Genomic DNA, 15,255 nt, shown 5'->3' with positions numbered 1-15,255 from the left:
GATTCGGTATTTATCCAGCTGTGAGAAGTGATTTACCTTTTGCTTAAAATCCCCACAAAGGTGAATTGAGCCATCAGGCTTCACAATTCGTATGACCAGGGTGCTCCCCATTCTGCAAACTACACTGGTTTGATGATTCCTTCGCTTTCCAGCCTCCTGATTTCTGCCTCTACTTTTGGCCACAAGGCAAATGACACTGGGTGGGCCTTGCAAAATCAAGGAATCGATTCCTGTTCAACATGTAAAGTGGCTTTGGCCCCTTTGATCATCCCGAGCTCTTCCTGAAAACTCCCGGATATTTCACTAGGACTTCCCTGAGGAAGCCATTTTCTAATCAAAAAATGTTGAACCAATTTAAGTGAATCTTTCTCAACCATTTCTGCCCTGATAGGCTTGGGCCTTAGCCTCTTACTACCATCAGTGATAGCTGCACCAGCAGCTTCTCATAGGAGACTGGAACTGAAGTCGTACCCTTAATCTGCAACAGTTTCCCAGTGTTTGTTTTCAGTCTGGCTGAGGTTTTGTGCAAACCTAAGGGTTGAAGTCCAGACCAAATCTTGTTAAAGACAGCTTCTACAACCACAATTGCACCAGTATCAACCTTCATGAGAACTGGATGACCATTTAACCAAACATTAATTCTAATTGGTTATGATTTAGATATTGCTAAGCAATTTAATTGTTCCAACTCACATGTAGGTGGACTTTCCAGGGTGTGCACACTTCTGGATACCGATCTACGAGTTTTCTTACTCACGTCAGGCCTTGTAGGACTCCTTCGTCCTTTCAAGACTGCATAATGGCAGCAACTACAATGGTTCGCTGGCCCAGATCCTGAAGAACATTTTAGCCACTTGACCAAGACTCAGTTTTGTTTTGGGGTTCTGCTTTGGGCTGGCCAACGGTCCCTCTGCTCAGCATATGTGCTGTGTGAGGCTTTGCAATTACCTACAGTCAAGTGGTGTTCCCCAAACTCAGTCACAGGTGAGGTGTCCACTTCTATAGGGACGCCCTGTAGCTCCCATGCTCCACTTACCGCACTTTCTAATGACAAAACCAGTCGTAGTGCCTGTTTGAAGTCCAGTTGGCCCTCGGCCAGTAGGTGCTTTTGCATGGTTAGGCCATTAATCCCACATACTAAACAGTCTCTCAGCATCTCATTCAGAGTTAACCCAAAATCACATGCCTCTGCCAGTCATCTTAACCTCAAGAAGTCCTGAACGGATTCCGCCGGTTCTCGAATAGCCAAATAAAACCAATAGCATCTCAGAATTAGAAGTGGTTTGGGGTCATAATATTCCTTAACTAGATCTGTCAACTCTTGGAAGGTTTTGTGCATATCATCTCTGGAAAAGTTAAGCTACTTATAACCGAAAATGCTGCAGGTCTGCAAGCAGTCAGAAGGATTACTCATTGCTTTTCTCTGCTCCAATGTCATTTTCCCAGAAAAAATATCACATTCTTTCTGCATACTGGGCCCAGTCTTCAATGGTAGGATTGAACGAATCAAGCTTACCAAATAAAGGTGTCTTGCCAGAAATGCCTACCGAACTCAACGATGGCTGTTACAAGAGAATGTTCTTCAGGGACCTACTGTTTTCTCCCACTGCCACTGAAATAACTGCACAGAGGCTGGTATCCTGTCACCAAGTCACCCTCTATTTCCATGTGCACAGTGCTCTAGCCGTGGTCAGCCAGTTCAGAGTCAGTCCCTGAATTAAGGAGATTCTGAATCCCCGGTTTATATTGATCAGCCAGGGCTTCTTGATTGGCCCAGGTTAACAACCCCAATCAAGGATCTCAGTCAACAAGGTCGATCGAGTTCCAATCGCTCTATCACCCTATTCCCAGACTGTACGATTGCATTGATAAGGTTGGTAGTGTGGCATTCTTATCTAAAATTGATTTGTTAAAAGGATATTGGCAAGTACCGCTGACAACAAGAGATTTCCACATTTGTCACACCGAATGGATTGCACCAATGTTGGGTTATGCTATTGAACTTAAGAATACCCCTGTCACATTTCAATGATTAATTAACAGTATCATAGCTGAAGTACTGAACTGTGTAGTTTATTTGGATGACTTTGTAGTGTATTGTATTACATAGAAGAAACGTACAGAACAGTTAAAAACTTGTTTAGGCAATTACAGTCAGCTGGATTGGTGTTAAATCCAGTAAAAGTAAGTGAATTTGCAAAAGTCAAGTTGACAAATTTAGGACAAGCCAGGTGTCACTGAGAATGGCAAAATTAAAACCTTATTTCTCCTTCTCACCCCTAAAACAATACAAAATTAATGAGGCTCTTGGGAAAATGCAGATTATTTTGAAAGATTGTAATTTTAGTACAGCAGCCAAATCTTTGACTACTTTGCTACAAAAACAAGCAAAGGTGATATGATCCCACAAATGAACCTGCACTTGACTGCACCTAACTTTTACTACCATTTAAATTAGCAGTAGTCGCTAGCATAGAACATAGAACATAGAACAGTACAGCAAAGTACAGGCCCTTCAGCCCATGATGTTGTGCCGAACATTTACCCTAAACCAAAGGTCTATCTAACCTCCACCCCTACCTTATACTATCATCCATATACCTATCTAATAGCCGCTTAAATACCCCGAATGAGGCCAACTCCACTACCTGCTCTGGCATTGCATTCCACGCCCCTACCACTCTTTCAGTAAAGAACCTACCTCTGAACGTCTCCCCTATATCTACCTCCACTCACTTTAAAACAATGCCCCATCGTAACAGCTACCTCCACCCTAGGAAAAAGTCTCTGGCTATCCACTCTATCTATACCTCTGATCATTTTGTACACCTCTATCAAGTCACCTCTCATCTTTCATCATTCTAAAAAGAAAAGCCTTAGCTCTCTCAACCTTTCCTCGTAAGACCTTCCCTCCATTCCAGGCAACATCCTGGTAAATCTCCTCTGCACCTTTTCCAATGCTTCCACATCTTTCTTGTAATGAGGCAACCAGAACTGGACACAATGCTCCAGATGTGGCCAAACCAGGCTTTTACATAGCCGGAACATAACTTCACGGCTCTTGAACTCAATCCCTCTATTAATGAAAGCTAACAAACCATACGCCTCCTTAACAACTCTATCCACCTGGGTGGCAGCTTTCAGGGAACTGTGGACATGAACCCCAAGATCCCTCTGCTCCTCCACACTGCCAAGAATCTTGCCATTAACCCTGTATTCTGCTTTCAAATTTGTCCTTCCAAAATGAATCACCTCACACTTCTCAGGATTAAACTCCATCTGCCACTTCTCAGCCCAGCTCTGCATCCTATCAATGTCCCTTTGTAACCTAGAACAGCCCTCCACACTGTCCACAACGCGACCCACCTTCGTATCATCCACGAACTTACTAATCCACCCCTCCACTCCTTCATCCAAACCATTTACAAAAATCACAAATAGAAGAGGACACAGAACAGATCCTTGTGGTACACCACTCGTAATTGAGCACCATGTTGAATATTTTCCATCCACTACCACCCTTTGTCTTCTAAGGGTCAGCCAATTCTGAATCCAATCTGCCACATTTCCCCCTATCCCATGCCTCCTTACTTTCTGCATGAGCCTACCATGGGGAACCTTATCAAACGCCTTGCTTAAATCCACGTATACCACATCCACTGCTCTACCTTCATCCACGTGTTTGGTCACCTCTTCAAAAGAATTCAATAAGGCTTGTGAGGCATGATCTACCCCTCACAAATCTATGCTGACCATCACAAATCAAACTGTGCCTATCCAAGTGATCATAAATCCTATCTCTCAGAGCCCTTTCCAATAATTTGCCCACCACTGAAGTCAGACTAACTGGCCTGTAATTTCCGGGGTTATCCCTATTCCCTTTTCTTGAACAAGGGAATTACGTTTGCCACTCTCCAATGTTCCGGCACTATACCCGTGGACAGTGAGGACGAAAAGATCACCGCCAAAGGCCTTGTGATCTCTTCCCTTGCTACCCACAGAATCCTTGGATAAATCCCATCAGGCCCGGGGGATTTATCTATCTTCAAGTTCCTCAAAATTCCTCGTACATCTTCCTTACTAACATCCACCTCCTCTAGCCTACCAGCCTGTTTCACACTGTCCTCCTTTACTACTAGATCCCTCTCAGTTGTGAATACCAAAGCAAGGTATTCATTAAGGACCTCTCCTATCTCTTTAGGCTCCTTGCACAAATTCCCTTTACAATCCTTGATTGGCCTTACCCTTTCTCTGGTCGCTCTCTTATTCCTCACGTCCGTGTAAAAAGCCTGGGAGTTTTCCTTGATCCTATCTGCCAAGGCTTTCTCATGCCCCCTTATAGCTCTCCCAAGCCCTTTCTTCAGCTCCTTCCTGGCTAACTTGTATCTCTCTAGAGCCTTTTCCGATCCTTGTTTCCTAAACCTTATATAAGCATCCTTCTTCCTCTTAACCAGTCGTTCGACCTCTCTTGAGAACCAAGGCTCCCTCACTCAACCGCATCTTCCCTGCCTGCTAGGGACAAACATATCGAGCACTCGCAGTATGCATTCTTTAAACAATCTCCACATTTCTAAAGTGTTCTTCCCTGACAGCATCTGTTCCCATTTTATGTTACCCAGCTCTTGCCTAACAGAATTATAATTACCCTTCTCCCAATTATAAACCTTACCCTGCTGTAAGTACCTATCCTTTTCCATGACTATTGTAAAAGTAACAGAGTTATCGCTACCGCCAAAATGCTCTCCTACCAACAAGTCTAACACTTGGCCCAGTTCATTGCCAAGCACCAAATCCAAAGTGGCCTCTCCTTGTGTTGGTCTATCTACATACTGTGTCTGGAATCCTTCCTGAACGTACTGGACAAAATCCACTCCATCTAAACTATTACAACTGAAAAGTTTCCAATCAATATTTGGAAAGTTGAAGTCACCCATGACCACAACCCTGTGACTTCTGCACCTTTCCAGTATCTGCCTCCCAATCCGCTCCTCCACTTCGCTGCAACTATTAGGGGGTCTGTAAAAAACCCCCAACGAAGTGACTGCTCCTTTCTTGTTCCGGATCTCAACCCAAACTGACTCTGCAGACATATCACTCTTGAACTGCCTTTCAGTAGCTGCTATACTAACAATTTAAGGAATGGAGCAGTTTTCTTACAGGATGACAAGACTGGAATGGAGAAGCTATGGCTTATTTTTCGAAGAAATTAAATTAGTGTCAGCAAAACTATTCTATCTTTAAAAGGAAGCATTGTAAGTGTTAGCAGTGTCTCAACACCTCAAAATTTATGCTCAACATGGAAACAATGAGTCTGCCATTTATGCCACTCAAAATCCAATAAATTTCACTGAAGTATTTAAAAATATGACTCCAAGGTTGTTCAGATGGAGCTTGCATCTACAACTGATTAACCTAAAATTGTACATATTTCTGGAAAGAAAATCTAATTGCTGATGTAAATCCCAAATGTAAACTTTTGTGAATTTAAGAAGGTAGCCAAACAAGCTGAATAGTGATTACGAATCTCGTGGGAAGAAGAATGAATGCCTGAGAGTTTTGTGTTTTGTTTGTCATTTAAGTGTTACAAACCTAGTCATAAAATGCAAATTTTTTATAAGTGGCATTTCATGTTAGAGCTCTCTCTGATTTTTCACTATTTTTATTCATTCTTTTATCAATTTTGGTTTGGAGCTTTGATGTGGGAACTGAGAGCTTAAGGGGACAATGGACTGTTGTTAATAGCTTGTGTTAAAAGGAAAACATAATAAACAAGCTTATTCGTGAGGTCATGCCTGGAAGTTAATTTCAGGTTGCTTCCTGATCAAAAGGTTCTGCAGACACTTTGTTTAAACAGATAGCGGAAGCTAGCTGTTAAAGAGGGAAATGGCACCAGCCAGTCCGGAAAAGATCTATGCTCAAGCAGATGGAAGATGCTGAATGGTAACTGAGACCTCATGAAGAAGATGGTCAGCCTGACAGGAACTGGTCAGAGTTTTAATTGAATTTTGGGCTGTGTTTTCAGTGAGAAAGAGTTTGGTTGTTGATGCCACAGCATGCAGATTTGAAAGCTCCCGGCCAAGACACTCATGAGTAGCTCTTGGAAGCTCACAGAATAGAAAACTAAGTTATAAGTATTACTAAGTGAACTGAAAAGGTGACCCTGATTGACACTTCTGAAAAATCAACCAAAAAAATCATCTATGCCTGTGCAACAACATATCATGAAAATTATAAAGTAACCTGGCCATTTTGTTTTCTGAAGAAGGGTCTACGCCCGAAACGTCAGCCTCCCTGCTCCTCTGATACTGCTTGGTCTGCTGTGTTCATCCAGCTGTACACCTGGTTATCTCTGGCCATTTTGTTATTTTATTTATCCCCTAATTGTATTTGTTTGTCTGCCATCTTTTGTGTGAGTGGGGCAGAAAATAAAGATTTTTGAGATTATAGCATAGACTAAATAGATTACTTTGTTCTTTACCTTTACACTGCTAAAGTTGCTGTATTGATAATAAGTTGCTAAATTTTTTGTTTACGATACAAACTGGTGATGGGAATTAATTATTTACAGTGTCTGGGGGGGATTAGTTATTCAAAAGTTAGGAACCATTGGGATTAATTTTAAGGGTCTTTGAAGGTTTAATTTTTATTGTGTTCCAACTGCAGGGGTAGCAAAACTGATTTGGTTCTGCAATGGAAACTACCTGTACAAACCCATCATGTTGGGACATCTTCTTCACCCTGATGGAGGTGATTAGAACTATCAATGGTGAGAAGCTGTAATTCCAGGATAAATGTGGACTCAGAAATTTACATTGGATATGTTAGAATGTATAGATTTGAAATGGGAACTGAATTAAGTACGCAGATGCTGGTTCATATAAGCAGCCTCTATTTCCATGTCACTGAAAATCAGATTTGCATTCAATGTGATATGAAACTGATTAGTTTTAATGCATAACATTAAAAAATGAAATTGTTCACTGTAGGAGACATAACATTTTGACTAATATATGTCCTTAAAGTTATTTATGAGTCGTGCATATGTGTTGTCAAGTTGATCAATGAATTACTATTTATCTTAAGTTTCCTTGTTTTGGTACTTCATGCCTCCATTTAATAAGTCCATAATTCCAGATTTCACCTCAGTGAGACAAAGGCTAAGCGAATATATCTGGGAATTTGGTTCAAAGTTGGAATTTGGTGCAGGAGAAAGAAGTGCTTTAAGTAAGTTTACAGCAAAAAGTAAAGTATGCCAATGGGGAGTTCGGCGAAGAATGTCAGGAAGTTCTTTGGTTGGTAAGAAACTGATGTTAGGGAATGTCTTTACACCGCTCTTTTAAAAGAAGGAGCCATACTTGGATTCAACTGAGGTAACACCAGGAATAAGGGGAAGTCAAGGCCAATTTAACGAAGTAATACAGGTAATTAAGTAGAAAAAGTTAAAATAAAGGAAGTGAAAGTAAGACTATTGGCCTGTAATATGCAGTAAGTAATAAACCCTGTGCCCTAGGGGAGTACAAAGAACATAGAAAAGTACAGCACAGGAATAGTCCCTTTTGCCCACCATGTACATACCATCTACGATGCCATTCTAAATGAATCCTATCAGTCTGTACATGGTATGTATCCCACTATCCCCTGCTTGTTCATGTGTCTGTCCAAATGCCTCTTAAATATTGCTATTGTATTTGTTTCTATCACCTCTCTAGGCAGTGCGTTCCAGGCGCTGGAATGAAAACTTGCTTCGTATATCTCATTTAAACTTTCCCACTCTCACCTCAAACCTATGCCCCAAAGTATTTAACATTTTGACTATGAGAAAAAGACTCCAGCTATCCACCCTATCCATGCTTCTCATAATTTTATATACTTCTATCAAGTCACCTTTCAACCTCCAACACTTCAGTGAAAACAATCCAAGTGTGTCCAACCTCCCCTTGCAGTTATATACTCCAATCCAGGCAAAATCCTGGTAAACTGCTTCTACACCCTCTCCAAAGCCCCCACATCCTTTCTATAGGGTGGTGTTAGAACTGCACACAAGACTCCAAATGTGGCCTAACTAAAGTGGATCCTAATATGAAGAAAATCACTGATCCAAAATAGAAGAGTAGAATTTCTGTTAAGATCTTTCAAATTTCCAATAAGATTAAATGGTTGCATGGCATTAAAAGCTGAAATGAAATCAATAAAGATGGCACGAGCTTGGTTCCTAATCCATTCATGTGCTGATGGATTAAAAGGACCAAGATCAGAACAATTTTATGAGGTTCATAGGTAAATTGAAAATGAGCAATATGTGGAATAAGAGGATCTAAAGATAACAACATAATCTGGTCAAAACATTTTATAACCTGAGATGCTGGAGCAACTAAATTAGGTTGTAGCCCATTCTGGTACTAACAAAATACACAGAAAGCAAAATGATGTCCTGCAAAGGGAATTTAGGGAGTTACGAGGAGGCAAAGGCATAGTGGTATTATTACTTGATTATTAATCCAGAGACCCAGATAATATTCTGGGTAAACACAGCAGCTCCAAAACGTCAGCTTTTCTGCTCCTCTGGTGCTGCCTGGCCTGCTGTGTTCATCCAGGTTATCTCAGATTCTCCAGCATCAGCAGTTCCCACTAAATCTAATATTTTGGGTACCCAGATTACAATCCCGCCACGGCAGATGGTGGAATTTGAATCAATATAAAAGTTTTGAAATTAAGAATGATGTACAGAATCTATTGTTGATTGTCAGAAAAACCCATCTGGTTCACTAATGTCCTTTAGGGAAGGAAATCTGCCATCTTTATCTGTTCTGGCCTACATGTGACTCCAGACCCAAAGCAATGGACAATTAGGGATGGACAATAAATTCTAGCCAGTGACATCCACGTCCCATGAATGAAAACAAAAGAAGGTAAGAAGTTGAGAACCAGTACCTCTGAGCTATAATCTCGGAATTACTCCCTGTGCCACTTGCTAGTGAGGCCAGAAATAGGAAAACAATACATTCAAGGCTAAAGAGGTGAGCTAGAAGGGGCCATGAAATTTCTGACTGCAAGTATGTGACCAATAGAATTCTGCAAGGATCAATGCCGGGAACCTTTGTTGTTTACAACGTATGTAAGTGATTTAGATGAAAATGTAGGTGGTCTAATTAGTAAGTTTGCAGATAACACAAAAATTCATTGAGCTGTGGATAGTGAGGAAGGTTGTCAAAGGATACAGCAGGATACAGACCAGTTGGAAAGTTGGGTGGAGAAATGGCAGATGGAGTTTAATCTGGAGAAGAGTAAAGTAATGCATCTTAGGAGGTCAAATGCAAGAGTATGCAGCAAATGGCAGGACTCTTAGGAGCACTGATATACAGAGGGATCTTTGGGTCCAAGTCCGTAGCTCCCTGAAAGTGGTAACGCAAGTGAATAAGTTGTAAAGGTGGCATCGACATGCATTGCCTTCATCAGTAGGGGCACTGAGTATAAAAATTAGTAAGTTATGTTGCAACTGTATAAGATTTTAGTTTGGACATATTTGGAGGATTGTGAGCTGTTCTGGTCACCGCACTAGAGGAAGGATGTGAAGGTTTTGGACAGAGTGCAAAAGAGGTTTATCAAGACGTTGCCTGGATTGGTGTGTATTAGCTATAACAAGAGGTCAGACAAACTTAGATAGAATCATAAAATCATAATATCATAATCATAGAATTCAGCCCAGAGTCTGCACCAACCCTCTTAGGAACATCCCACCCAAACCCACCCCATCCCTGTCAGCCCACATTTACCATGGCTAATCCACTGTACATCCTGGACACTACAGGGTGATTTAGCATGGCCAATCCATCCAACCTGCACATCTTTGGAGTGAGAGGGGAAACTGGAGCACCTGGCGGAAACCCACGCAGACACGGGCAGGATGTGCAAACTCCACACAGACAGACACCTAAGGCTGGAATTGAACCCGAGTTCCTGGCGCTGTGAGGTAACCACTTTGCTAACCACTGTGCCACACCAGCTCACCATTATCAGCTCGTCACTATCTTCTCAAGTGCAATTAAGGCAGGTAATAAGTGCTGGCCTAACAGCAAAATGCACATCCCATCAATGAGCAATAAAAAAAGGGCTCTTGATGAACAGCAGGTTGCTGGTGAGTAAGTAAGGTTCGATGGTATCAGAATGTTTCCTTATATCATCATTCATTTGCTACAGTAACAAAGAGATCATTATTTTCAAAAAGTACTCTGCATTATGTTGATTTGGAGTGTGCTTAATTTCCTTCTAATAAAGTACCAGCTCCTCACATCAGTTAATACAAGGGAGGTAGTGGTACAGTGGTAATGTCACTGCACTAGCAGTCCAGAACCTAACGTTATGTTATTATGGTTTGAATTCCACCATGGTGGGTGCTGAAATTTGGATTCAATAAAAATCTGGAATAAAGAGCTGGCCTAATGGCAACCATTGTTGTGAAACCCATCCAATTCATAAATGTCCCTCAGCAAAGGAAATCTTCTGTCTTTATCTGGTTTGGTCTACATGTAACTCCAAACCTACAGCAATGTGGTTGATTTTAACTCCTTCTGGCAATTACAGATGGATAATAAATGATAGCCAGTACTGCCCATATCCTGTCAATGAATAAAACAAATGCACATCAGAGTGCCTAGAATATAGTTTACCTGGATAGAAATTAATGCAAAAATCATTTGAACTTTTAAATTACATCAAGTAGGTCCTTTTCAGGCTGGCAGAATGTCACAAGTGGTGTGCCACATGGTTTGTTGCTGGAGCCTCAACTCTTTACTATTTATATAAATCATTTGGATGAAGGGACCAAATGGTATGGTATTTAAATTTGCTGACACAAGGCAGGTAGAAAAATGAGTTGTTGAACAGGACGTAAGGAGCCTACAAAGAGATATAGACAGGTTAAGCGAGTGGGCACAGACATGGCAAATGGAGTCTGGAAAAGTATAGAATTTTCCATTTTGGCAATAATAAAACAAAATTGATGTAAATGGTAAGAGGTTTCCCAGTGCATGGATTACAGAAGGTTTGTATGCAGGTACAGCAAGTAATCAGGAAAGTTAACTGAATGACATGGTTTATCGAGAGATAACTGAATGCAAAGCAGTGAGATTATCCTTCACTTATACAGGGCATTGGTGAAACCACGTCTAGAGTACGGTGTACAACACTGATCGCCGTACTTACAGAAGGATGTCAATGCACTGTAAGCAGTACTTGGAATGAACAGACTGCCTTATCAGGAAAGTACGGACAGGCTAAGTCTGTATCGTCTGGAGTTCAGAAAAGTCAGAGGTGACTTAATTGAAAAATATAAGATCCGGACAGGACTAGACTTGTTTGATGTAGGAAGGATGTTCCCTCTTGTGGCAGAATCTAGAACTAGGGGTGATAGTTTAACAATAAGAGGTTGCCCAATGAAAGCAGAAATCAGGGAACTTGTTTTCTTCTCCCTCAGAGGGTTGTGTCTTTGGAATTCAATTGTTTCCTCTAGAGCATTGGAGACTAAGGAGCGATCTGATATTAAAAATTATGACAGGCATTGGTAGGGTAGACGTCACATTGCATGGAGAGGGGAAATGTTTAAAGATGTGTGAGGCAAGATTTTTATACAGAGGTGATAGAAGCAGAGACCATAGCAAATGTTTAAGAGGCATTTAGACAGACACATGAACAAGCAGGGAATAGAGGTATACGGACCTTATATTAGTTTAGAAATGGCATCATAGTCAGCACAGATTTGGTAGGCCAAAGAGTCTGTTCCTGTGCTGTGCTGTACTGTTCTATGTTCTAACTGGTTGGTAATCATGGACCAAGGTCCAGCTCCTTAGCAAATGGGACAATGATAAATGACTTTCAACAGTATGCATGTTAAGTAATTTCTGAAAGAACAGAGGGGGAAAAAAGGCTGATGAACATGTTCCCCAAGAATTTTTCTGTTGATCTGATCTGGTCTCGACTGCATGCTTTACACAGATTCACTCATTTGAATTGTAGTTCTCCACCTCCCATTTGTTAATAGTGATGTCACTATGTCACAAAATCATCTGGTTCACAATCAAGTGAAGCCTGCTATGGGTGTCACAAGTTCTTTAAACGCATTATTATCAAAACAGTTAAATAATCAAGGGGCTAAATGTGGGAGATACAAGATTCTTAAGGGGCTCAATAGGTTGACACAGAGAGGTCATTTTCCCTGGTCTAAGAATGAAGCAAAAACACTTGTCCAGTGTCTCAGCTTCATGGCTGATTGAAATCCTCAGTTCCACTCTCCGGCCTTATCTATAAAGGCTACTTGAACAATGCCCTAATTTAAATAGAGTAAGTTCTCATACTCCGATGCCATGACATCAAAATATAGTTTTAATGAAACTTCTCTGAAATGTTTCTATGAATGAGTAACTGAATCTATAACTCACCTGGTGATATTGTATGGAAGGGTCTAATAGACAGTAGTGAATAATTGTAGTCATTCCTTCAAGGAGAGTGAGAAACATGTCTGGGGCAATGCTCACTGCCATCCATGTGGGCCTTCAGAAAACCAGAAAAAATAATTTACATGTTTACTGTTGGCTACCGCTTCAAAAACACCAAGAAAAGCATTGCTAAAATTATACTAAATTCAAAGTTTGAATCAGTATCAACTATGGTGAGGTTTGTATAACTTATGGACTTGATGGCTGTTTAGATGTCATCTCCAATCTAACTTATATGTTTCAAAACTATTTATTTAAAAAAAAAGAACACATTTGGAATTCTAGTGGTTGATCTTAATTTCAATCTATTAAGTTGCATTAAATATTTCAGTAACCAAGTGTTGTTCCAACAGAGTTATTGGACTTGAAACATTAACTTTGTTTCTCTCTCCACAAATGCTCCCACACCACCTGAGTTTTTCTAGCACTTTGTTTTTATTTCAGATCTCTGGCATCTGTAGCATTTTATATAATTGCGTTCATCTGTCTTTACCACAAACAAGAGAACTGAACACAAACTGAGTAAATCAGCTTTCTGAATAGTTAAATGTTTGAATTATCGACTGGTACAGTCAAACTCATGTCCTTGAACATAGTTCATCACTCTATTGCTTAAAGTACATCTTCTATATTTTGCACCTCCCATATACAGCCTTCCTGTGGTGAAATCAATTTCCATTGCTCAGTAAATGTTTTTTGTTAAAAATAGGCCACATTAGTGAAATTGTAAAACATAGCAATTTGCTCCCCACTTTCTCCTAGCTTTGTAGAACATTGCACAATATAAAAGCTACTGAACAACATATGTCTTAAAGTCCTTTCATCTCTTCTATTCTTAGATCATGGCAAGTCTCAAATGTGGAAAACCTCAATTCACGAGATCTTCAACCGGCTCTAAGATTCAAAGACTTAAAAACTCAAGCAAGGGGTCACGTAGCCATAACCTTTCGCCACTCAATACTAATTCCATTTTTTACCTGAATAAATTGGTTGATCATCTGCTTCAAAGCTTCTTTCTAAAGGGCTCCCCATGTTCTTTGATTCTCTAAGAGACCAAATATCTGTCTATTTTATCCTTTGATATAATAAGCAATCGAGCATTCACAACCCTCTGAGATGAATAACTTCAATTATTCATCACCTTCTGTGTGAAGAAATTTCTCTTAATCTCGATCATAAATGATTGATCCCTTTTCCTCCGATCATGCCTCCGTGTTCCAGATTCCTCTGGCAGGGGTAAACAATCTCTTAATGCTTCAAGCTCCTTCAAAATCTTGAATGAAGTCACCTTTCATTCTTCTCAATTCCAGAAAATTAAGGACCAATTTCCTCAGCCTTTCATCACTGAACAACACACATCACAGGAACCAATATAGAGAACATCAGCTGTACTGCCTTCAATGCAAGTATATACATCCTTACATGTGGATACAAAAACACAATACTGCCAGGTGTTCTCACCAAAGGCTTGTACAACTATTATTACAACTTCTTCCTTCTCGCATTCCAATTCTCCTGTGATAAAAGGTCATAAAGGCATTTGTCTTTAAAATTGATTACTACACCTGCATGCTAACTTTGTGTCCTTGCAGAGTACAATAAATTCTCTCTGCACATAGACAGTTGAACATTGTCTGCCTTTTAAGAAATATTTCCTATTCTTAAAATCAAAGTGAAAAATGTAACAATTATTCATTTGTAACCATGTTGCTAACTCACTTAACCTGTTGCTATCTCTTTGCAACTTTGTATCCTTCTCAGTTTACATTCCCATCTAGCTTTGTGTTATCATAAAGGAGGAATGCATAACTCTCAACCAAATTCATTGATTTAGATTTTAAATAACAGATGGCCCAGTGCTACTGTGGTACTATCACGCTCATTACAGCTGCCGACTTGAAAATACTCAATTTATCCCTATTTTTTGCCTCTTGTCCATTATTCAATCCATCATGTCTCTGTTATCACCACATTACCATATTCTCAGGTGGCTATTTGGACCTGCAGCTCACTAATCTTAGTTACCACAAGGTGGAGGTGCTGGTGTTGGATTGGGGTGGACAAGATCAGAAATCACACGACACCAGATTATAGTCTAACAGGTTTATTTGAAAACACAAGCTTTCAGAGCCTCACTTCTTCTTCAGGTGTTAGTCAGAGAGGTAGTATCAGACACAGAATTTATAAGCAACAGGTCAAAGTGTCACATCACTGATAAGGATGTATTAAACAAACCTAAGATGTTGTTGAATCTTTAATCAGTTAGAAGTTTTTAATGGATTAATATGTATATGTAATTCCCCAAATTCCTTTTAAGTCACTGTCCTGACAGAACTAAAGGTTTTATCAGTGTAAACAAGAGATGACATTTTAGGTCAGACAATATGCCACATTGACTGTCTATAAATCACACTTTTTGAACAAAATAGAATGCATCTGAAAATACAAATTCACCACATAGATTCGTGTGTGTGTGTGTATGTGTGTGTGAGAGAGAGAGAGACTGTGTTTGTGAGTGTGTATGTATCCGTGCGTGTGCGAGTGTATAATGTGGTGGGGTCACCTGTAGTGCAACATGAACCCAAGATCCCAGTTGAGGCTATCGGCCACTGCTTGGCGACCCTGCGTTGTTGTGTATCCCGAAGTCCGCCTTGGAGGACATTTACCCAAAGATCCGAGGCCGAACGTCCTTGACCGAATGTGTCTCTCCCACACATACACATCCTATCTCCCACACACACACTCTCTCTTTCCCCCCCCCCCC

At 40.4% G+C, this 15,255-nt stretch overlaps 1 protein-coding gene across 10 annotated transcripts in view; it reads right to left on the bottom strand.

Annotated features, from left to right (window-relative positions):
- Positions 1 to 15,255, bottom strand: part of dop1a (DOP1 leucine zipper like protein A) — a 249,275-nt gene that overhangs the window by 127,029 nt on the left and 106,991 nt on the right. For all 10 annotated transcript variants that reach the window (XR_007262801.1, XR_007262802.1, XM_048600578.1 and 7 more), the window contains exon 15: positions 12,435 to 12,546. Coding sequence is in view for 8 of the 10 variants with exons in the window: in XM_048600578.1 (XP_048456535.1) it covers positions 12,435 to 12,546 (112 nt within the window). In the remaining 2 variants the exon portion in view is untranslated. The remainder of the gene's footprint in view (positions 1 to 12,434; positions 12,547 to 15,255) is intronic.

The sequence above is a fragment of the Rhincodon typus genome, chromosome 9 (assembly GCF_021869965.1).
Source record: "Rhincodon typus isolate 14 chromosome 9, sRhiTyp1.1, whole genome shotgun sequence".
NCBI classification, from domain to species: Eukaryota; Metazoa; Chordata; class Chondrichthyes; order Orectolobiformes; family Rhincodontidae; genus Rhincodon; species Rhincodon typus.
This window is presented reverse-complemented; position numbering and strand designations above follow the sequence as displayed.